We start from the raw sequence: 23636 nt of genomic DNA on the forward strand, positions 1-23636 counted from the left end.
GATTACAGGCGCGTGCCAGCACTCCTGGCTAATTTTTTGTATTTAGCAGAGAAGGAGTTTCACCATGTTGGTCAGGCTGGTCTAGAACTCCTGACCTCAGGCGATCCACCCGCCTTGGCCTCCTACCGTGCTGGGATTACAGGTGTGAGCCACCAAGCCTGGCCAATTTGTATCTTTATAACCACCCCACCAGATCAGAGAGGCAGGTGATATTATTCCTGTTCTGCAGGTATGAAAACTGAGACTCAAAGTGGTTTAGGTGTCTTGCCCAAAGGCATATGTAAAGGAAGTGGGAATTGGGTCTTCTGACTCCAAGACCCGCTTTCTTTTTGCTGTTACTGTGCTGTCTCACATTTGTTATACATTCCCTGAAGACTCCTGTGAGGGAAACTAGAGTTTCATCAAAGCAAATCCTAAAGGTACATGATAAGTTTGCTGTCTGTTTTATTGGGTAAAAGTCTGTCTAGTCAATAGTCCATACGTTAGGTCAGAGGTCTAAAGTAATTGTTTACTGGACTTTTTTGGATACATTCTGAGGCATATTAATTTTTTCAGGCTTTTTTTTTTTTTTTTTTTTTTTGAGATGGAGTCTTGCTCTGTTGCCCAGGCTGGAGTGCAGTGGCCGGATCTCGGCTCACTGCAAGCTCCGCCTCCCGGGTTTACGGCATTCTCCTGCCTCAGCCTCCCGAGTAGCTGGGACTACAGGCACTCACCACCTCGCCCAGCTAGTTTTTTTGTATTTTTTAGTAGAAATGGGGTTTCACCGTGTTAGCCAGGATGGTCCCGATCTCCTGACCCCGTGATCTGCCCATCTCGGCCTCCCAAAGCGCTGGGATTACAGGCTTGAGCCACCATGCCCCACCTTTTTTTTTGTTTTGAGTAAATTACTCTTGAAAGGGTTCTTATTGGTACCCTCCAGAGGTTCAGAAGAGTTAATTGGCTTACAAAACATATGTGGATCGAACTCAGGGAATAGTTCAGTCATATCTCAACATCTGGATGTACTGTTTTATTATTTTACCATTATGTATTCATATCTGAAAACTGCAGCCATTTAAAAATAAATATGGTAAGTAAACAGTATGTATATAATTAAGAATAATTCACTGTAGCTCTTCAAGTTTACAGCACTGTTAAAAATAACCTGGTGTATCTGTGTAACTTATGAGTTCAATGAAATTTAAATAACTGAAAAACAATTTTTACAGTAACACGCCATTCACATTTTGAAAGTATTACCAATTATTTTAATATTATCTACTTTGAAAATATGGGAAACAAAATTGTTCACGATGTTTGTGCATTCATCATTCAAAGAACCAAAACAAAATTTTTATCAATCTGCATTCCCTCAGAGAGATAAAATATTGCTCTGCAAAAATCTGATTTTCACCATATGCTAATCATACCCTCTTCCACAGACCTCTTTTCTTACTTCATAACCTTCCGTCAAAACAAACAACACAAAAACATCCTCCAAGAAAAAAGGAAATTACAAAATACAAAAGCAATTCACAAAGCCAGAAATAAATGTTTATTTAGTTAAAAAAAAAAAAAAAGATGAATGTTGATGACTTCACCATTGCAAATGATGCCTCAATATACAACGTGGCTTCAAAGATCCTTAGCCTTGATTTGGTCATCATGAGTTATTCTCTCCATTTCAGCTTCCCCCATAGCATGTAAACATCAGACTTTGTCATCACACATGACAATGTAGCTAGCACCAAGATCTCAAGCTCTGAATGTGCCCTTGTACCCACAACCATCCTCACACAGCCCTTGCCTCTGGCACCTGTTTTTCTGTTGCCCTCATTATGACCTTACCCTTACCCTTCCTCATCTTATTTATTTGTAAGACAGAGTCTCACTCTGTCACCCAGGCTGGAGTGCAGTGGCGTGATCTCAGCTCACTGCAACCTCCACCTCCCAGGTTCAAGCGATTCTCCTGTCTCAGCCTCCAAAGTAACAGATTACAGGTATGTGCCATCACACCCGGCTAATTTTTGTATTTTTAGTAGAGACAGGGTTTCACTATGTTGGTCAGGCTGGTCTTGAACTCCTAATCTCAGGTAATCTGCCCTCCTCAGCCTCCCAAAGTGCTGGGATTGCAGGTGTGAACCATCGCGCCCAGCCCCTCTTTCTTTTCTCCCAAAGTATTTGCTCCCCTCAAGCTGCATTTGCCACATAACCTACACACTGTCTAGCACTGTAGAATCCCCATACTTGCCTCAAGCCCCCCTCCTTTAGCCTTCTGCCACCCACATCCTGATATTCCTGTTGCTCTGTTCCAATCCCAACTCCTGCATACATGACAGAAGTCACACAGTCTACCTGATGGAATCCGTTGTTCCATAATTTCTAACCTTAGCCTCCTAATGGCGTTGGGGTAGCTTTTCATTTAACTCTAATTCTCTCTTTTTCCCCACAACAGCAATTCCAAACTAGGTTTGTTCTCCTCAAATCCCTGAGTCCAGCTACCATATTCCCAGATAAACATCTCTTCTCATTCTTGACTGAAGATGGAAAAATATTCTTTTCATTTACTGCCACATATCTCAAAGAAGACATTACATCTCCTCCTGTTTACAAATTATTTTCTTCCTACTAACTCTTCAGTGTGTTATCATCTGACTGATACTCCCATCAATTTATACATCTTTGTATTTGCTTGTCTTAACTTCCCTACAGTAAGGCTTCCATGGGGCAAAGACAGTGGTTTGTTCCCCTCTCACTTCTTTGTTTGCTATTGCAGTGCTATGCCATTAGCAGAACTATGTGTTAAATTTCAGGACCTAAAAGAACTTCAGGTACCAGGTTCACCTTGTACTTCCCATACTTGGAAATACTGCTGAACTAAATCTTGCCTTATTCTCAGCAGCCAGTAGAGCATGTTGGTTAAGAACACACATGAGACTCCCTAACTTCAAATATTGTCTCTGCCACTTACTAGTTACATGACTTTGAGGAAATTATTTAATCTCTCTTTGTCTCAGGTTTTTCATATGTAAAACTGGCATAATAACAAGGTATATTCTATAGGATGAAATGAGTGTGTGCATGTGTGTGTGTTTGTGTGTCTGTCTGTACAACACTGGGATTTGTAACTTGGCAACTTCCTGGAATGTACTGTAGTATCATTTTAAAGCCCACAGTAATGACAAAGAGATCAGTTATTTAGGATGCATTTTGGTCAATTCTAAAAGGAAGCTATGAGATGTGATAATGGAGAATTTGATTTGGACTCCTCTGTGTTATTTTCAGAAGTGATAATTTGGCCATTGAGACTGAATTTCATGTTGCTGTATAGTGGCTAATTTTTCCTTTCATACTGACTGGGATACAGGACCTGGCTTTGAGTTTCTGCATGTGTCTGTTGCTTTTATATTTTATTTATTTAATTTGAGGATTTACAAAATAAATTTTGCTACCCTGCTTTGATCATAGCTGTCTGTGGCATTGTGCTAACTCTGTAAAAAAAAAAAAAAATGCTTTTTTTCCATCCTGTTAAATTAACATTCTATTGATACATTCAGCAGGATAAACTTATATAATCAACTCCACATTATGGAATTCACAATATACATTTTATCCTCAGAAGGATGCAAAGAATTGTTGCAAGGAGACTCAGTTGCATTATGGTTATAGAGGCATCAAGAAATCCAGAGGCGCAGTGGCTCACACCTGTAATCCCAGCACTTTGGGAAGCTGAGGCAGGTGAATCACTTGAGATCGGGAGTTCGAGACCAGCCAGACCAACATGGAGAAACCCTATCTCTACTAAAAATTAAAAAAAAAAAAAAAAAAAAAAAAAATTAGCCGGACGTGGGCTGAGGCAGGAGAATCACTTGAACCTGGGAGGTGGTGGAGGTTGCAGTGAGCCGATATCGCGCCATTGCATACTCCAGCCTGGGCAACAAGAGCGAAACTCCATCTCAAAAAAAAAAAAAAGAAAGAAATCCAGAGGCCTGGCGGTGTATACCTAGGCTATCCATTTTTGATTTCTCTCTGTTTCCATATCCTCATGAGAGATCTGGACTAGGAAATTGCTGATATCCCTCCCCAAGGGGGCATTTTTATTAATCTAGAACATGGATCAACAAACTTTTTCTGCAGAGAGCCAGGTATTAAATATTTTAGGACTTGCAGACTACACACAGTCCCTGTCACAAGGACTCAGGACTGCCTTTGTAGTCCAAAAGCAGCCATAGGCAATATGTAAATGAAGGAACCTGGCTGTTTTTCAATAAAACTTTATTTACGGACACTGAAATTTAAATGTCATATACTTTTCATGTGTCTCAAAATGCTATCCTTCTTTTGATTTTTTTTTTTTTCCAGCCATTTAAAAATGTAAAAAGCATCCTTAGTTCACAGGCCATGGGAAAACAGGCAGCCAGCCAGGTATGGCCTATAGGCAGTAGTTCACCAATCCCTTATCTAGTCTAGCCAAGCAATGTATACATATGTCTACTTGAGGAACTTCCGTATTGAAGACATTATCTCATAGTACTTGTATTAGTGAATGTTTTCAGTTATCTTCCCTTGTTTCATAAATGATCACTAGGGATCATTTATAAATGAAATATTCATTTCAAAAATGAATATTTCAGAGTCTTTAGCCAGATTGTATGTGTATTTGTGCTTGTATATGTTTTTGCCAGAACACTTGAAAGTCTCTGGGCCTTTTATTAATCTTTGCTTTGCCAAATATTTTCCCACCTGTATAGATGAATTAAAAATTTCAGCAGCCTTTCTTTGAACATGACTTTTGAGACCAGTTGCTATTTAAATTACACAAAAGTGTATTTAGCCCTTCTTTGTGTTTTATTCCCGTTTTGCCAGGGTGGAAGGACTTTTCAGGAACATATATGAATAGATGGAGAATTCTGAAAAACATAGCCCAGATAATTATTTGGGTCTCAGAGAAGAAGACGTTTTGAAAACAACCTTTGTGGCTGGGCACAGTGGCTCACACCTGTAATCCCAACACTTTGGGAGGCCAAGGTGGGTGGGTCATGAGGTCAGGAGATGGAGACTGTCTTGGCCAACATGGTGAAACCCCTTCTCTACTCAAAATACAAAAATTAGCCGGGCGTGGTGGCACGTGCCTGTAATCCCAGCTACTTGCGAGGTTGAGGCAGGAGAATCACTTGAACCCGGGAGGCAGAGGTTGTGGTGAGCCGAGATCACGCCAGTGCACTCCAGCCTGGGAGATAGGGCGAGACTATGTCTAAGAAAAAAAAAAGCCTTTCGGCCGGAACCGCCATCTTCCAGTAATTCGCCAAAATGACGAACACAAAGGGAAAGAGAAGAGACACCCAATATATGTTCTCTAGACCTTTTAGAAAACATAGAGTTGTTCCTTTGGCCACGTATATGCGAATCTATAAGAAAGGTGATATCATAGACATCAAGGGAATGGGTACTGTTCAAAAAGGAATGCCCCACAAGTGTTACCATGGCAAAACTGGAAGAGTCTACAGTGTTACCCAGCATGCTGTTGGCATTGTTGTAAACAAACAAGTTAAGGTCAAAATTCTTGCCAAGAGAATTAATGTGCGTATTGAGCACATTAAGCACTCTTAAGAGCCGAGATAGCTTCCTGAAACGCGTGAAGGAAAATGATCAGAAAAAGAAAGAAGCCAAAGAGAAAGGTACCTGGATTCAACTGAAGCGCCAGCCTACTCCACCCAGAGAAGCACACTTTGGGAGATCCAATGAGAAGGAGCCTGAGCTGCTGGAACCTATTCCCTATGAATTCATGGCATAATAGGTGTTAAAAGAATAAATAAATAAAAGACCTCTGGGCTGGAAAAAAAAAAAAAAGAAAAAAGAAATTTTATCAATTTATCCTGCTTGAAGTCTTTCAGCGCTTTCTCACTACACTTAAGGTGAAACCTAAACTCCTTACAGTGTCCTAGAAGACCCTAGCTACCTCTCAAATTTCGTCTCAATTTTTTTTTTTAAAATTCATTATTTTGTTAGTAGACAAAACTACATAAAGTATAATAAATGTATGAGATGATAATGCCCAGATAACTAATCAAGAATTGCTTTATTTAGGGACTGCTTTCAGTAGTGAGGAACTTAAAAACCTACTACAATTGTATTATCTAATTGCTTTAGTTTGTATTGCCAATTTCTTATTTCAGGGCATATAGTAATCCTATTAATATCCACAGTTAATAAATAAGGAAAATACAACCATAGGCTTACTATATCCTTTGAAGCATCTTTTCTCTGACCTATAACCCTATTATGCAGGAGAAATATTGCTAATCCAAGCAGCACTAATGTGGAATGGACTCTAATGGCTTCAGCACTATGACCTCAGCACTGATCTCAACAATCTGCATTCAGTTTGGGTGAAAATTTGTGGCTTTGTATATGTTACATACCTGTGGACTTCATGCATTAAACTTGTTCCTCAAAACTCTGTCAGGTGCAAGAATTTACATATAGTCCTATTAATTTCCCTGAAGAGTTCAGGAATAAAGTTCATGAAAAATTTACCCATGATCACAAAAATTGCACTCAACAAGGCTAACATTCTTTTAATACAGCATTATAGCTTTATGGAAACACTATTTACGTGTACTTAATTCTTGCCAAATAGTAATGTGGAAGACAGTATCTATTCAAATGGTTTATCAATCTGTATGATCTTTTCACAATTTATTGAAGATATCATTTATCAGAAGTAAGGGTATATTAGTAAAGTTATCATTAAGTGATTGCTCAGATAAAAGCATTTGTAAATGCTTATTCAAGAAGCAGATAGTCATCTTGGTGTGAAGCAGTGTTCATTTATCGCATCTAGTTTGTCAAAACATTGTTTGACAGTATTGAATATAAGTTGTTTTCTACCTGTTTGTTCTTTGTGACCTTTTTTTAGTACTGTTTACTCAATTACTGTAGTTCACAACTAAATACACCTATAAAAATATACTGAAAATTCCAAATTTTACAGACTAGTAATTTCAGATTTCTTAAACTAGGATTTTGTTCTTTCTAGTTTTAGTCAACAAGTCTACATTTTCCATAGTCCTTGCTTTTCCATGATTTTACTAATTTATTTTCAGCCTTTCTATTTTTATATTAAGTAGCCTCCTTTGACAACCTACACTTTTATCATTAGTGTTCTAGTTCCAAGGTTAAAGAAGAATGCATTACATAGATTTGACAAGTGAAGACATTAGTATGGGATTGTCGTAAAGGATTTATTAGCATTTGAAGCTCCTGACAAGCTTTTTTTTTATTGAGAAGAATGCCATTCCAGCCATTTAAATAAAATCTCCAGGAGGAGACAATTCAGGATAGACCAATATCAAGTCGATAAGACTTGACCTATTAAAATTATTCCAGTTTGAGTTGTGGGTGGGTGGGGCATCTTTTATTACAAAATGACCAAATGATTTTTTAAAAAGATTTTTCTTGACGAGAACAAACTATTCCAACAAGACTTTATCCAGCATCGCTTTATTACTTCCTAGTCCTGGCCTTGAGCTAAGACTGTCAAGAAGGGTAGGAGATTTCAGTTTGTTTTTCAGCCTGTGATTTAAAAATTCATGCATAGTGTTTGCTGCAGGCAGAATAACACTTGCAGAAGAGACAGCAGGGGAAGGGACTGGGATTCTTCAAGGGGCAGCTTGACTGTCTGTCCACTACTGTTAGTTTGGTGCTCAGGCTTCAGAATTTTCTTATTGCAAATTATTACTTAGACAGTTCCAAACTTTCCCTTCCTCCTTGTTTTCTTTTTGTTAGAAGTCTGTCTTTATTTTTTTTAAACATGTAGTCAGATTGAAGTTTTCAGGCTGAGAACTTGTACAAATGTATGAACTCAGACATTGAAATGTACTTAGCAGAGTTTTAAGAGTTAAATCATAGAATGCAGCTTTCATGTTTTCTTATTGGATTTCCTCTGCTATCAGCATCAGTTCAGACCACATTATGAATCCAGTTGAGAAAAACTGCACTTTATTCCCAAGGGCACATGTTAGAGGAGTAAATGATGGTACTTATGAACACCTGTTTGGAATGCATATTTTACGTTTTATGGAATAAGAATTCTAGTTGTGTTTTCTGTGAAGGTGACTTTTTAACAGTTTCCCTCCCCCCCAAAAAATGAGTAATTTTCTCATATTTTTTTTCATTATAGGGATTTTTCATTTGGGTGCCATCTACCATTTATTTTCTTTAAAGGCCAAAGAAGCTCACAGTGATGAGCTTTTGCTATTGTTACTGTATAAACACATTTGCTTCATTTCCAGGTACAGCATTCATATAAAATGAAAGTAACTTATAAATGCACTTGAGAAAGAATACAACAGTGTCTATTGTTCAGGATGCTTGTAATGTTCTTTTGTTTTTTACATATGCTTTCTGGATGAGTCACTTTAATGGTATGCCGCCCCGCTGATAGTAATTCTTCAACTAAATATATTCAGTTAAGGAAAATTACAGGGTACTTGTATAATCATGTTTGGGCCTATTCACATATAGACTTGCAAGAGTAAATTCTTATTTGTTCTTTCTTGGAGCAAAGATGTAAGAAGTGTTCTGTTACTTTGTCAGTGGTTACAATTAATAGAAGCATTTAATTCAGAAAAAAATCCACGACTTCCTGGAAATGCTTTTATATTTACATAGAATTACACATTCTGAGTATGGTCTAGAGAATGTCACTGGAATACTGTGATTTTTTTTTTTTCTTGCATGCGTATCTGTTCTCTTATATACTGCGTAATTGAAGAGTCTTTCCATTCAAACTGTTACTTAAAATACTTATCTTATACTTTACTTTTCTTAAAATTATGTATTAGAGAAAGTCTGTCATTTAAAATGTTTTGAATGAGGATCAGGCTACTATCATATATTTGCTTGAAGCCAGGGAAAAAGTATATGTATATTTTTCAAGTAGATAAATAAGATTTGTGAGGAAAGTTTCTCCTACATATAACTCAAGAGAGTACACTGAGCTTAAAAGGTTATTTATGGAGTACAAGGAAGAAAGCTGTAATAAAGAACCAGATAGCTATAATTTAATTTTTTAGTGTTATAATTCAGATTTAGTAATTCAGTAGCAGATGTAAAAAATGAAATGAGAGAAAAAAATTAAAGTGCTACCAGACTGACTAATCAGTCATTGAAAATGCCTGTAGTGGGAATTTACTCAGATAGAAAATGTTTGCACTGTCATTAAAGACTCCCTAATTTATATTAGTGAACTAATATAATGACAGGCACAAAAATATACCCTGAGGCTGAGGCTGTGCAAAGACAAGCATTTCTAACCCACTCTGGTACTTAAATATTCTTGGCACTCCAGGTACCCTCATCACCCTGCAACCTCTAGTAAAAATATGTATTTCTCTTTCTCTCTCTTTCTCTCTCTCTCTCTGTCTCACACACACACACACACACACACACACACGCACACGCACACGCACCCCCTACCTGAGAAATATTAGAAGTAGTGTAGGCTAAGACCTAGTTAAATATTTAAATAATCATAAGATTAATTGATTCCCAACTCCTAAGATTGAGGCAAATGTGTTCAAGGCAATTAATGAGGCAGGTAAACACATATTAATTCTTTTCTAATACGTTTGTTGTTGTTTTTTTTTTTTTTTGTCTGTTGTCTTTTAGACAAGTCTAGAAAGCCAAAGTAATGAACTTTTAAATGCCAAGGAAATACAGGCTATTGCATGGGTTTTAATTTCCAGAAACATTATTTAAATTTGGAACTTGCTAATAAATCTGATAAATTGGCTGTTGATTAGTGTAATTGTCACTAGTTCCCGAACCTAAAATTCCATGTATCCTGTAAAATCTAAATACAGAAAACAGAATCTAAGTTTAGTTCTCTTTATTAGAAAAAAGACCAATATTACGTTAAATTAGGCCATAGTAGGGGTAGCAGGTTGGAAATGTCTGCATTTTTTTTCCCTTAGATTACATCTAAATTGTTTAATTCGTGGTAGCATGTATACAATGGGAATGTGTATGTTGGAAGGCAGGGCGTAGGAAAGAGGATAGTGAAATATAAAATGAATATTTATGTACTAGGTATAATAATAAGTGCTTTATATTTATCAAATCATTTAACCTAAATGACTACTCTTTAAGGAAGATATCATCATCATCATTTTGCAAATCAGGTAATGAAGGCCTAGAGAAGCTAAGTCATTGACTTAAGATAACCTAGCTAGTAATACGTATGGCTGAGATTAGAACCTAGGTCTGTCTGATTCCTAAAACCATTCCTATCCCATCCAATTCTGCCACAGCTGCATATATAAGTAACATGATCTTGTGCCAATGAATGATAAAGGGTACAGATTTTATTTCAAGATGCTGGCCTTCCAGGCTCCAGAAATACTGCTTTGCATTTACCATATCCTGAGATGACATTACTTACACCTCTCCTTGAGAGTAGTGCATACCTTATGGAATTTTTGTGTTAGATGAGTTAATACATAACACTACTTAGAATAATATCTAGCATATAGTAAGTACTCAGTAAATGTTGGTTATAACTTAAGAACTTAAGTAATGACTGATTCTTTTTCTTCCCCCCCTGAGATGGAGTCTCGCTCTGTCGCCAGGCAGGAGTGCAGTAGTGCGATCTCAGCTCACTGTAACCTCTGCCTCCCGGGTTCAAGCGATTCTCCTGCCTCATTCTCCCGAGTAGCTGGGAATACAGGTGCCCGCCACTGCGCCCTGCTAATTTTTTTGTATTTTTAGTAGAGATGGGGTTTCACTATGTTGGCCAGGAAGGTCTCAATCTGCTGACCTCGTGATCTGCCCGCCTCAGCCTCCCAAAGTGATAGGATTACAGGCATGAGCCACCATGCCCAGCCAGTAATGACTGATTCTTATACCACAAAAGGACTAGTTGAAGGAACTGGGTATATATAGGCTGGGTAGATTAAGAATATTCAACTGATACATTTCTTGTAAAATAGGTAGTAGACTTGTTCAGTGCTGCTATGAGGCAAAATTAGGAGTAATAGATAAGAGTTTAAGTAGGCTGATTTTCATTATGAGTAAATAAAAAAATTCTAATGATATCAACTGTCAACAATTGAATAAGGCACTTAGGATGTAGGGAATACTCTGTTTTGGATCTAATATATGCAACACCCTAGATTCACTGGACACTCCTTCTTTGCCGTCTCCCACCTCCAAACCCAGGCTATTCATTTCTCAGCCATAGTGGGAAGTTAACACTGCTAGAAACAATTTCACCAATGAAGGAACAGGAGATGCTAAGGAGTAAGCAGGTAAATGAATTGCTCACTGTCTCCTCTAAGCAACTCTTTTTTTGTTTTCTTTTTGAGACAGAGTTTCACTCTGTCGCCCAGGCTGGAGTGCAGTGGCACGATCTCGGCTCACTACAACCTCTGTCTCCCAAGTTCAAGTGATTTTCCTGCCTCAGCCTCCCGAGTATCTGGGATTACAGGCAGGCACCACCGTGCCCAGCTAATTTTTTTGTATTTTGAGTAGAGACGGGGTTTCGCTATGTTGGCTATGCTGGTCTCAAACTCCTGACTTCAAATGATCCACCTGCCTCAGCCTCCCAAAGTGCTGGGATTACAGGCGTGAGCCAAGGCACCTGGCCTGTAAACAACTTTTCTAAGTTACATTTGTTTTATCTGGAGACCAGGACTGACTAGATAATTTTTGGGTTCGCGTGCAAAATGAAATGTGGCACCCCACTGCAAAAATTATTAAGAATTTTGCCAGGCGCGGTGGCTCAAGCCTGTAATCCCAGCACTTTGGGAAGCCGAGACGGGCGGATCACGAGGTCAGGAGATTGAGACCATCCTGGCTAACACGGTGAAACCCCGTCTCTACTAAAAAATACAAAAATCTAGCCCGGCGAGGTGGCGGGCGCCTGTAGTCCCAGCTATTCGGGAGGCTGAGGCAGGAGAATGGGGTAAACCCAGGAAGCAGAGCTTACAGTGAGCTGAGATCCGGCCACTGCAGTCCAGCCTGGGAGACAGAGCGAGACTCCGTCTCAAAAAAATAAATAAATAAATAAATAAATAAATAAATAAATAAATAAATAAATAAAATAAATAAAGAGTTTCAAAATGACAACAAAGTATTAAACAAAGTGCTGGGCCCTTTGCAGCATGGTTGCACAGGTTGTATATCCATGAAGTCACAGGTTGCATATCCATGAACAGGTTGCATATCCATGAACCTGCACAGATTGCATATCCATGAAGTCAGCCCTGATGGAGACAACCTGAGACACTAAACCAGCTTTTTTAAAAATTTTTTAAATATTTTTTTTGTAAAGCTATGACAAGTTCTGGAACTTAACCTCTTGTATTTGCTGTCTTTCCCTCATGCCTGTTTCTCTGGGATTATATCCCGCTCACCCCAAAAAGGCCTTAACAAGTAAGCTCTAACTTAGGCTATGTTTTACAGGGACTTGGACTGTGATACTCTGTAACCTGAGTTTTTCAAATTTAAGACGCTGGTCCAAATCTCCTTTAATGTCACTTTTACCTCAAAGATAACATAATTCCCCCAGTGGAAGGATAAACACTTTACATAATGACATTGTTTAATGCAGTCATAAATTTCTGTATAAGCTAGAATTCTCAGATTATTACATCTCCAATATTTAATTCTCTTTTGTTTAGGCATAATATGAATAATTCATTAGAGAGGAAGAATGGAAGAGCCTAATAAAGATACCCTTTACTTTTTTTAACTTTTTCCCCTTTCCTCACATTCCCATTTGTCTAAGCATCTCCCGAACCACCTCTATATATTGCTAGACAGACTTCAACTCCCTGCTCTCTTTCTCTACTTATATAATAATTTTGGTATGGTAACTTCAAATCATTATGATTATATCTAACCCCTCTCCCTGTACTTTCAGTTGTGGAAGTAGACATAAATTTAAATGTGAGCCAAAACTTCTTGAAATGTACATATTCATCTAATAAATATTTATTGAGTGATAAATACTGAGCACAGTGATAAGTACTGAGGGAAAAGCAAAAAATCAAATATAGATCTTACCATTAGGCAGCTTGGAGTTTTATAAAGGAGACTGTTGTTTATGTATATGAGACAAAAAACAATTCTCATTCAAAGCAGAAGGTGATAGGTGAAAGATCACTTGAACAAACAAAAAGTGCATATGAAATGGTAGAGAATTTGGAGTAGAGCTCTGGAGAGATTTATAGAGGACTAAAGATTATACATGTGAAATTGGGGAGGACAGATGTTCAGAAAAATACTGATTTATTCAGAATGCAACTTTAGGGTAAAAGCAATTTCCCTGGGCTAAAATATATTCTCACTTATTACTTGACATATGTAGACTGCTGTGTGCGTAGCAGTTTGATTAGGCTAGTTTTGTACTGAATTATTAGAAGATGAAGTCATTATCAACATCCCCTTTTTACTAGTGCCGTTACTATTGTGACCTAAACCTGGCCTTTGAGCACATTTTGTTTATTACAGAAAGTTAGCATGAGTTTATTTCTAATGTAAGGGAGGAAAAATAACTTCTCGTTTTCCCCATTTTAGGCTCATTGGCCACGGTCTCTATACCAAAAGGCAGATTAGCACAGGAAAAGAATGCAAATTTATTTAGGTTTTATATAACTTGGGAGGGGAGCATTCATAGGGAAATTAAGATCCAAAGAAACAGTTAAACCTGAGTGATTTCTATAGTATATTTGATGAAGAATGGAGAGGTGTGGAAAAATATGATAGGAAGAAGAAAGAATATGAGCTAAGTATAATAAACTGGGAGAAATTTAGCAAGACCTATTCAGATTTCTATGTCCCTTTGTCTTCAGAGATAAGGATGTTGGTTTCCTCAGGGTGCATATAAGAAAGTTAGCTCTCAGACCTGGCATGGTGGCTCACGCCTGTAATCCCAACACTTTGGGAGGCCGAGGCAGGTGGATCACGAGGTCAGGAGATCGAGACCATCCTGGCCAACATGGTGAAACCCTGTCTCTACTAAAAATACAAAAATTAGCTGGGCATGGTGGCACATGCCTGTAATCCTGGCTACTTGGGAGGCTGAGGCAGGAGAATCACTTGAACCAGGGAGTCGGAGGTTGCAGTGAGCCGAGATATAATGCCACTGCACTCCAGCTTGACGACAGAGTGAGACTCTGTCTCCAAAAAAAAAAAAAAAAAAAAAAATCTGTCACGTGAGTTTTTGTTTTTTTCTTTAAGAGAAGGGATCAATCTGTGTTGCCCAGGTTGGAGAAGAGTGGCATGATCATGACTCACTGCGGCCTCAACCTCCCAGGTTCAAGCAATCCTCTTAACTCAGCCTCTTAAGTAGCTAGGACTAGGCACATACCACCGCACCCACCTTATTTATTTATTTATGTATTTATTTGGGCAGGGTCTCACTCTGTCACTTAGGCATGAATACAGTAATGCCATCATAACTCATTGCCGCTTCAACTTTCTGCACTCAAGCAATCCTCCCACCTCATTTTCTTTTTTTTTTATTTTTTGTAGAGACAAGGTCTAACTATGTGGTTTAGTCTGGTCTCGAACTCCTGGGCCCACGTGATCCTCCTGCCTCAGCCTCCCAAAGAGCTGGGATTACAGGTGTGAGCCACCACGTCCAGCCCAGCTTATTTTTATATTTTTTGTAGAGATGGGGTTTTGCCATATTGTCCAAACTGACCTTGAGCTCCTGAGTTCAAGCAATCCATCCACCTTGGCCTCCACGAGTGCTGGGATTACAGATGTGAGCCCCCACACGGGGCCTACATGAGGGTCTTAAGACCTGTGCCCAGGAAAGATCAGATAGTCCTTCCTGCAGTTATCATTTCTAAAAGTTCTTCAGCTTAAAATACTCAATATGCCAAGGTACCATATTTTTGGGTAATGTGCCCTGAACTTCACCATGTCCGTGTAACCTAACTAACATAAGTGACTGGTCAATGTTTTATCTTCTTTTTTTTTTTTTTTTTTTTGAGACAGAATTTCATTCTTGCTCCCCAGGCTAGAGTGCAGTGGCAGGATCTTGGCTCACTGCAACCTCCGCCTCCTGGGTTTGAGCGATTCTTCTGCCTCAGCCTCTCGAGTAGCTGGGATTACAGGCACCCGCCACCAGGCCTGGTTAATTTTTGTTTGTTTGTTTTTTGTTTTTGGTAGAGACAGGGTTTCACCATGTTGGCCAGGCTGGCCTCAAATTCATGACCTCAGGTAATCCGCCTGCCTCGGCCTCCCAAAGTGCTGGGATTTAGAGGCGTGGGCCACCGCACTTGGCCTGTCTTCACTTTTTCAATCAACCAAGTGGGAAAGGAGAAACCTTTTGAATAATTAGAATATAGCACAGAAACCTAAGTGAAATAATTCTTTTTTTTCTTTTTTTTCTTTTCTTTTTTTTTTTGAGACGGAGTCTCGCTCTGTCGCCCAGGCTGGAGTGCAGTGGCCGGATCTCAGCTCACTGCAAGCTCCGCCTCCCGGGTTTACGCCATTCTCCTGTCTCAGCCTCCCCAGTAGCTGGGACTACGGGCACCCGCCGCCACGCCCGGCTCGTTTTTTGTATTTTTTTAGTAGAGACAAGGTTTCACCGTGTTAGCCAGGATGGTCTCGACCTCCTGACCTCGTGATCCGCCCGTCTCGGCCTCCCAAAGTGCTGGGATTACAGGCTTGAGCCACCGCGCCCGGCCGAAATAATTCAATTTTAAAATCAGAGAGAATTATTTCTTCCATAGCAAACTCATCCTTTAAATAAAGCAAGCAATGATTGGTGAACCATTATGAAATTTTTGATAAAACCCTCTTCTGCAATAAAGAATAATTTCCAAGCTTGTCAGATATAAACAAATGGAACTAAATTGGACAGAGCTATTTAAACTGACAGATTAATAGAAAAAAAAGTAGTCTTTAGTGTTGGTGTTTGATTTTTTAGTCTCTTGAACTTCCATGTATATTTAAGGTGTTTTCTCCTCATTGAGTTGTAAAGACGTGCCCGTCAACATGATGAATTTGTATCTGAACAGTTTGGCTGAAATTTGCCAAGGGGTTGATTTTGGCAGTCTCTTGAATTTTTCATTGTAATGCTGATATGTCTCTGCATAAGACTAACTTTGCTTAAAAATAAGAAAGTCCGGGCCAGTGTCTCAAGCCTGTAATCCCAGCTCTTTGGGAGGCCGAGACGGGTGGATCATGAGGTCAGGAGATCAAGACCATCCTGGCTCACACGGCGAAACCCCGTCTCTACTAAAAAATACAAAAAACTAACCGGGCGAGGTGGCGGGCGCCTGTAGTCCCAGCTACTCGGGAGGCTGAGGCAGGAGAATGGTATAAACCCGGGAGGCGGAGCTTGCAGTGAGCTGAGATCCGGCCACTGCACTCCAGCCTGGGCGACAGAGCGAGACTCCGTCTCAAAAAAAAAAAGAAAGAATCATAGTATTTTTCTATTTATGTTTCATGGTCCTTTAATGAAAATAACAGTATTTCAGAGGCCAGGATTTAAAAACCAATGTCACGGGCAATCTATCAAATTATAACACTTACCTCATCTTTGCAGCTAGAATCTTGCCAAATGCTGTTGATATTGATAGAAGTGTTTTCATACATAATTGGCAGTTATGCAGCAATAGAGTATCTATAAAATAGTTGCAAGTTAAAAAAAAATTACTCGGTAAAAAGACAGTCTCCTGACAGATCTGAAAAATGTGCTTGTATTTAGGAGCAGTTTGAATACAATCACTTAAAATTAGTACTTGTCAGTGAGAGAAAAGGAAGGTGCAGAGAATGTTAGGGGTAATTACAGCAACTAATGATAGTGTTTGAGGGCAGGCTGAATCTTTGTGAGTATGTACGTTCATTTGTATTTGCTGGGGTTTGCTCTAAATCATCTTTCTGTATCAACAGTTATTTTTCACTTCTCTTTGAAAAGTACTAGAGATGGGAACTTTTACCATAGACATTGGTTTATAAAAATCAGGATATTTCTACAAAAGAAAAATATTTGATCCTTTTATATAATTTAACCTTAAATCATTTATAGAGCTAAGAACATGCATTAATAACATCTCTTTGAACCTTAGTTTTTCTTTAATCTTCAAATTAGATTTTAAAGAATGAAATATTAGGAATTCCATCAATAAATTTAAATTGAAATGGATTCATTTGAACTAATGGCTGAGTAAAATGATGACATTCCCATATTAAACATGATGATTTGGTATATTATATTACACATTTTCATTTATTTCATGGAGAGTAGAATTTTTATGAGCAGTAATTCAGAAAAATGTGAGTTGACTTCATGGAACTATTTCCCACATTTTTTTTTAAAAAAGACTTTAACTGATAATGTCTCCTTTTAGATGTTTTGTGGAACACCTGGTAAAGTATTCTAAATCCTTTGCACATTGTTCTTTAGTTTCAGCTCAAATTCTCAAGAGCAACCTTGCATCAATGGAACAACAAATTGTTCATCTGGAACGTGACATCAAGAAATTCCCCCAAGCAGAAAATCAACACGATAAGTTTGTGGAAAAGATGACCATATCCTTTATTTATTTAAGCATTTTGTCTAGTTTTTAGTCTTTATGTCTGTCTGTTTACTAACTGTGTGGTTAGTTCTAGATTTACTAGTCTTTTCACACCATCTGGATGAATTTGTGTATATGCTGTTTTTCTATTAGTAGCATAAATTTTGTTTCATGATGTCTTCAACCAGTAGGCAAGGGAACAATTAGCTTTTTTTAAAATGCCATTTCTCAAAGAAGAATTCCCTTTGAAAGCCCACAGGATATGCAAGGTAAGTCTTAAGAGGCTTGATGAAACCTAAACAAAACAAAACAGAATATTCTTATATAACCAAATGTTTAAAGTAAATGATCAACAGAAGGTTTTTTTTGGCTGATTTTTTTTTTTTTTTTTTTTTTTTGGTGTGTATACATTTTCTGAGGGCATGTGTGCATTTTCAAGGACAATAAGAGGATAACTAATATCACTAGACTGAAAGGACTGTGAAGAATAAATGGATGCATGGTTGGATGGATAGACGAATTGATCAGTAGATGATATATTTACATAAATTATAGTAGATATCTGTATAACATTAAACATTTCTTGTTAAATAAACATTTTTTGTAACTTCTAGTTTATAGCAGTATATTAATATAAATCATAAAAATATACAAAAGGAAAACTTGAGAAATAGCATTTAGCTTGAATTGTTTAATGTTAAATCTGGTGTCTAAAGATAAACTACGTTAGAACTGATTTTTTTATATAATTTTCTATTTTAGTTTTTAAAACTTAAAGCCATATCCTCCTCCTCTGGGTTTAAATAAATATCTTGAACTGCAGATTGATTCACCATTTTATATCTCTAGAGGGAATAAATACTGTAAATTCTTTATCTGATAATAAGTAAATTCCTTCAACAACTATTTGGCAGTCACCTTGTTTCAAGGTTAAATCTATTGCCTTTTTCTTTTCTGATATGCTTTATTGTTTGCCCAACTTGGAAGTTACAGTGCTGAACTTGAATTACTTAAGAATGGCAATTTAGATTTATGTAAAAAAAAATTTTTAACTCTCAGTGTTTTGGTTCATTAATGAATACTGTGTTTTGTATGGTCCTTTAGTGATTCTGAGTACCTTCATGAATACAAATATTGGCAACATAAGTTTGTGAGTGATTGGAGGCAGGGAATCCCCAAAAATAACCTTGAGTTGCATTACTGGCCACGTTGGGATACTTAATATGAAGGTTTCACTTTGTTGGTGATTACATTTTTTGTTTCAAATATGTTATATTGTCCTGTGCCTGGAAACACCACTTCCTTTTTCACCTTTCGATTTTGGTTCTTGCCTTATATTTGAATTTAATTCCTGATCCCCTTTTTCTTTTGAACATTTTCTTCTACTGTTGGCTTATAGCCACACAACAGCTTGCAACATTGAGTCTTTGTTGCTCATTTAGAAAAAGAAAAGTAATTTCAAACCCTCGTGAACTTGGCCTGGACTCCTTATTTTATTTCTCTCTTTATGCAGGTAATTAAGCACTTTAAAATGAAAATCCAGAGCCTTCTGTATCTGTGTGTTACAGATGAATGGTTTTTCTTCATTTAAGTGGCACTAAAGTGTGACTCTTTGTCCGCAAGGGGATTGAAAACTGTATTAAAATGTATGGGGCTGTTACTTTGCATATCATATTTTTTAAAGAAACAAAATAAAATACACAGCAATTTATTTCAGAGAAAAAATTAGAATATTGACTTGGGTTGGTTAAAAACTATGAATTAATGGATTATAATGATAAAACTGTGGCTTAAGTTATTCTTCCTTTGAAAGACTTCTTGGTCACCCATTGAGTGTTTCTATCTTCTAGAAAGAGACAAACAAAATGCATAATCATTATATGTATGTATATGAGTTCTAGTGCCTACCTAATATATATATGTTTTTACCCTCCTGGCAATGCTAAAAGAGAAAGATATTTTATTGTGAGATACTTGATCCTGTTTTAAAAATAGAACCATGATTCCGTTTCTAGTATAAGATCCTTTGTACTGGATGATCTTTCCAATGTTTCCATCCAGTGCCAATACATTGTATTGCTTCAAGTCACTGGCCCTTTAAATTGAATAATTAGGGGCACAAGTATGGGAGTAGTTTCCATGGAAAGTAACTTTAGCTACTTTAACAGTAATCTCTCTATGAGGACTGAGTTCACAAGCTGAAAAGCACTCATATGCCTTTGGACTTCAGAATAGCAACAGTGCTATAGTTAGCAGCAATGGCATGATGGCTTCAGGGCAACTGAATATGCAGGTTGAATCTTCAAATCTCCAAGTCAGCCTATGTCCTGGAGCACCCTATATTTACCCTTACTCTTTCCCAATTTTGATTGAACACTTACAATATGCTAGACGTTGCCAGGCATGAAAATTGAACAGTACACAAGATGATAGAAAACTTGACCTCAGGCTGCTGACAGTCTGACATGTGTATGTTCTCTGTCTTGCTGTCCCCATGGGAGAGATTATGTATGGTTTGTTAATTACTATATGCCCACCACAGTGCCTACCACCTAGCACAATGTAGGCACTCAGTAAATGTGTGTTGAATTACACAGTATTATAGCTAGAGACAATGAAGATCATCTAGTCCAAGCCCTTGCTTTTAGTTAGCACTTCAAAATGATACTGTCAAATAGTGTTAGGCTGTGCTTATAGTTATAAAACTTTTCTTCATATAAATCTCACAAATGTGAGTATCATTGAATCAGCTTTATAGAGCATGCTGTAAAGTATAATCAGTTTTAGGAAAGAGGATCCACAGCTCCACAAGTAAATATCAGAAAAAAAATAGGCAAAAAACAAAAACAAACAAACAAAAACTTTTCCAAGGCTATTTCTAGCCTGCTGGGGCCAATGGCTTTAAAATGAAACGCATCACCTCTTTCTTCCTTTCTATACCCAAAACTGGTTGCTTGTTCTGACTCAGAAAAAATTAGATGGTATGGGAGAGAAAAATCAATGTTTCTTGACCCATTCTAAGGTTCATGGCTGACACCCTATAATACAATATTAACAAGAGCAAAGCATACAAATTTATTTAATGTGAGTTTTATGTGACACAGAAACCTCCATAAATGAAGACTCAAAGAAACAGGGAAAAACCATGTATTTTATGGGCAGTTGTGCAGAAGTATTGTAGCAGGATGAGCTGTAGACAAAACTCCTCAGACACTGAGTTAAAGAAGGAAGGGGTTTATTCGGCCGGGGGCATCGGCAAGACTTCTGTCTCAAGAGCCGAGCTCCCGAGTGAGCAATTCCTGTCCCTTTTAAGGGCTCACAACTCTAACAGGGTACACGTGAGAGGGTCATGATCAATTGAGCAAGCCGGGGATACGTGACTGGGGGCTGCATGCACCGGTAATTAGATCAGAACAAAACAGGATGGGGATTTTCTTTCTTTCTTTCTTTCTTTCTTTCTTTTTTTTTTGAGACGGAGTCTCTCTCTGTCGCCCAGGCTGGAGTGCAGTGGCCGGATCTCAGCTCACTGCAAGCTCTGCCTCCCGGGTTTATGCCATTCTCCTGCCTCAGCCTCCCTAGTAGCTGGGACTACAGGTGCCCGCCACCTCGCCCGGCTAGTTTTTTTTTTGTATTTTTTAGTAGAGACGGGGTTTCACCATGTTAGCCAGGATGGCCTCGATCTCCGGACCTCGTGATCCGCCCGTCTCGGCCCCCCAAAGGGCTGGGATTACAGGCTTGAGCCACCGCGCCCGGCCAGGATAGGGATTTTCACAGTGCTTTTCTATTCAATGCCTGTAATCTATAGATAACATAACTGATTAGGTCAGGGGTCGATCTTTAACTACCAGTACCAGGGTGTGGCGCCGAGCTGTCTGGTTGTGGATTTCATTTCTGCCTTTTAGTTTTTACTTTTTCTTTCTTTGGAGGTAGAAAGTGGGCATAAGACAATATGAGGGATGGTCTCCTCCCTTGGTATGACTGGTGGATAAAAGGATATGATCTAATGGTAATAAGTTGGAGGGAACTCATCAAGACTGGTTCAGATTATTTTCTGTATCTCTGTATGACAGTCTTCCCCCAGGTATGGGGAAAAGACGCCTGTCATGTGAAGGTCTTGTTTTTTTTTTTTTTTTTTTTTTTTTTTTTTTTTTTTTTTTTTTTTTTTTTTTTGGAGACGGAGTCTCACTCTGTAACCCAGGCTAGAGTGCAGTGGCGTGATCCCGGCTCACTACAACCTCCACCTCCAGGGTTCAAGCGATTCTCCTGCCTCAGCCTCCCGAGTAGCTGGGAATACAGGCACACGCCACCATGCCCAGCTAATGTTGTATTTTTAGTAGAGAAGGGGTTTCACCATGTTAGCCAGGCTGGTCTCAAACTCCTGACCTCAGGTGATCAGCCCGCCTCAGCCTCCCAAAGTGCTGGGATTACAGGCTCGAGTCACTGCGCCCAGCCTATGTGAAAGTCTTTTTCACATAGAAAGACTTTAAAAAGTGATCTTCCTAGGTTTTATGGCTTGTTTCAAGGGAGAGGAATTCTAGTTTCTTTGACTTGCTTCAGGAGACAAAGGAAGGTAGGAAGGAGGGAGGGATAAGTTCAGAGACACCTTCTTGCTTGCTTCTGTGGTCCTCCTGGTGTCCTTCAGCTCAAAGTATTCAGCATGCCAAGGTAGCATACTTCCAGATATTGTGCTCTGAACCCCAACACTTTACTTTTTTTAAAAAGTCAAAGCATCATTTTTACTTACTAATCCTTGCTTTTTCTGTCAGAAAAGAAACCTATTCTTAAAAGAGGGCTTCTTAGACTTTTAAATATGTGTTGTGGTCCATTCTTAACATCTTAAACTATCTAAAAAAGCACATCAACCACAATGTTGACCTTACTGTTTATAGCCAGTTGACAAATTCCTTACCACATTTACTTGCAGAGATTTTGTCAATGGTAGGGCTTTCTGTTGCCCAAAATCAGCTTAGCTCTTTGATTGACTGCTGGCTAAGTCATTTCCCCATCCGGAGGACAGAGAGTGACTGAGCAGCAGGGTCACCATTAACGCATTGACAGGAAGAGCTGACAGAATGTTAATGACATTAACATCCTGTCAACTAATTATCAACACCTCATACTATGAGGGATTTCCTCATAGTATGAGGGAAGTCATTTGAAGTGGTTACAAATCAAGTTACTGAGGAGGCACATTATCCTTTCCAGATAATTCAAAACAGATTTGGGGTCTTCACTGCCATTATGTTAATTGTATTCCACCTTTATTTATTAAGAGAATAATTTTTAAGTAGATGAAAAAACTCACAGAACCACCAGTGACATTGATCACCTTTGAGAACATGCCAGTAACAGGTTTCAGGAAGATGATAATCCACACTTTGTAAAGCAAGTGTCATATAAAATTGACCAAACAAAAATGAAAGTAAAAACGACCCTCAAGAGCAAAGCTGTTAGTTTTGTTTTGTTTTTAATGAACGTAGTAATTCAGGTCATTTTCTGGCACCTAAAGAAAAATTGAGAACTTCAGAGTAGGCTGGAGGGGGGAAGTTCATCACCTCTGACTCTCTCCTTACCCTCACTGCCTGTTCCTCTCAAATGCAGAAAATTAGGAAGTTCAAAGCAAACATTTTTTTATGAGACTGTTCAGAGAGAAGTGGGTACAGGATTTAAAAGGGGGCATGGTCAGTAATACAGATAATGCATACATTGAGAAGCAAATTGTTTTAGAAAGGGGGGCCAGGTGCAGTGGCTCACACCTGTAATCTCAGCACTTTGGGAGGCTGAGGCGGGTGGATCACCTGAGCTAAGGAGTTCAAGACCAGCCTGGCCAACATGGTAAAACCCCATCTCTACTAAAAAAAAAAACAAAATTGGCTGGGCGCGGTGGCTCAAGCCTGTAATCCCAGCACTTTGGGAGGCCGAGACGGGCGGATCACGAGGTCAGGAGATCAAGACCATCCTGGCTAACACGGTGAAACCCCGTCTCTACTAAAAAATACAAAAAAAAAAAAAAAATAGCCGGACGAGGTGGCGGGTGCCTGTAGTCCCAGCTACTCGGGAGGCTGAGGCAGGAGAATGGCATAAACCCGGGAGGCGGAGCTTGCAGTGAGCTGAGAT

General features: G+C 38.6%; 1 protein-coding gene and 1 pseudogene across 6 annotated transcripts in view; both read left to right on the top strand.

Moving 5' to 3' along the window:
* DIAPH2 (diaphanous related formin 2) overlaps positions 1-23636 on the top strand; it is a 923693-nt gene that overhangs the window by 551401 nt on the left and 348656 nt on the right. For all 6 annotated transcript variants that reach the window (XM_030934028.1, XM_030934026.1, XM_030934029.1 and 3 more), the window contains one exon: positions 17408-17532. In XM_030934028.1, coding sequence (XP_030789888.1) covers positions 17408-17532 — 125 coding nt within the window. The remainder of the gene's footprint in view (positions 1-17407; positions 17533-23636) is intronic.
* On the top strand, positions 5271-5773 carry LOC115898681 (annotated as a pseudogene).

The sequence above is a fragment of the Rhinopithecus roxellana genome, chromosome 7 (genome assembly GCF_007565055.1).
Source record: "Rhinopithecus roxellana isolate Shanxi Qingling chromosome 7, ASM756505v1, whole genome shotgun sequence".
Classification (NCBI taxonomy): domain Eukaryota; kingdom Metazoa; phylum Chordata; class Mammalia; order Primates; family Cercopithecidae; genus Rhinopithecus; species Rhinopithecus roxellana.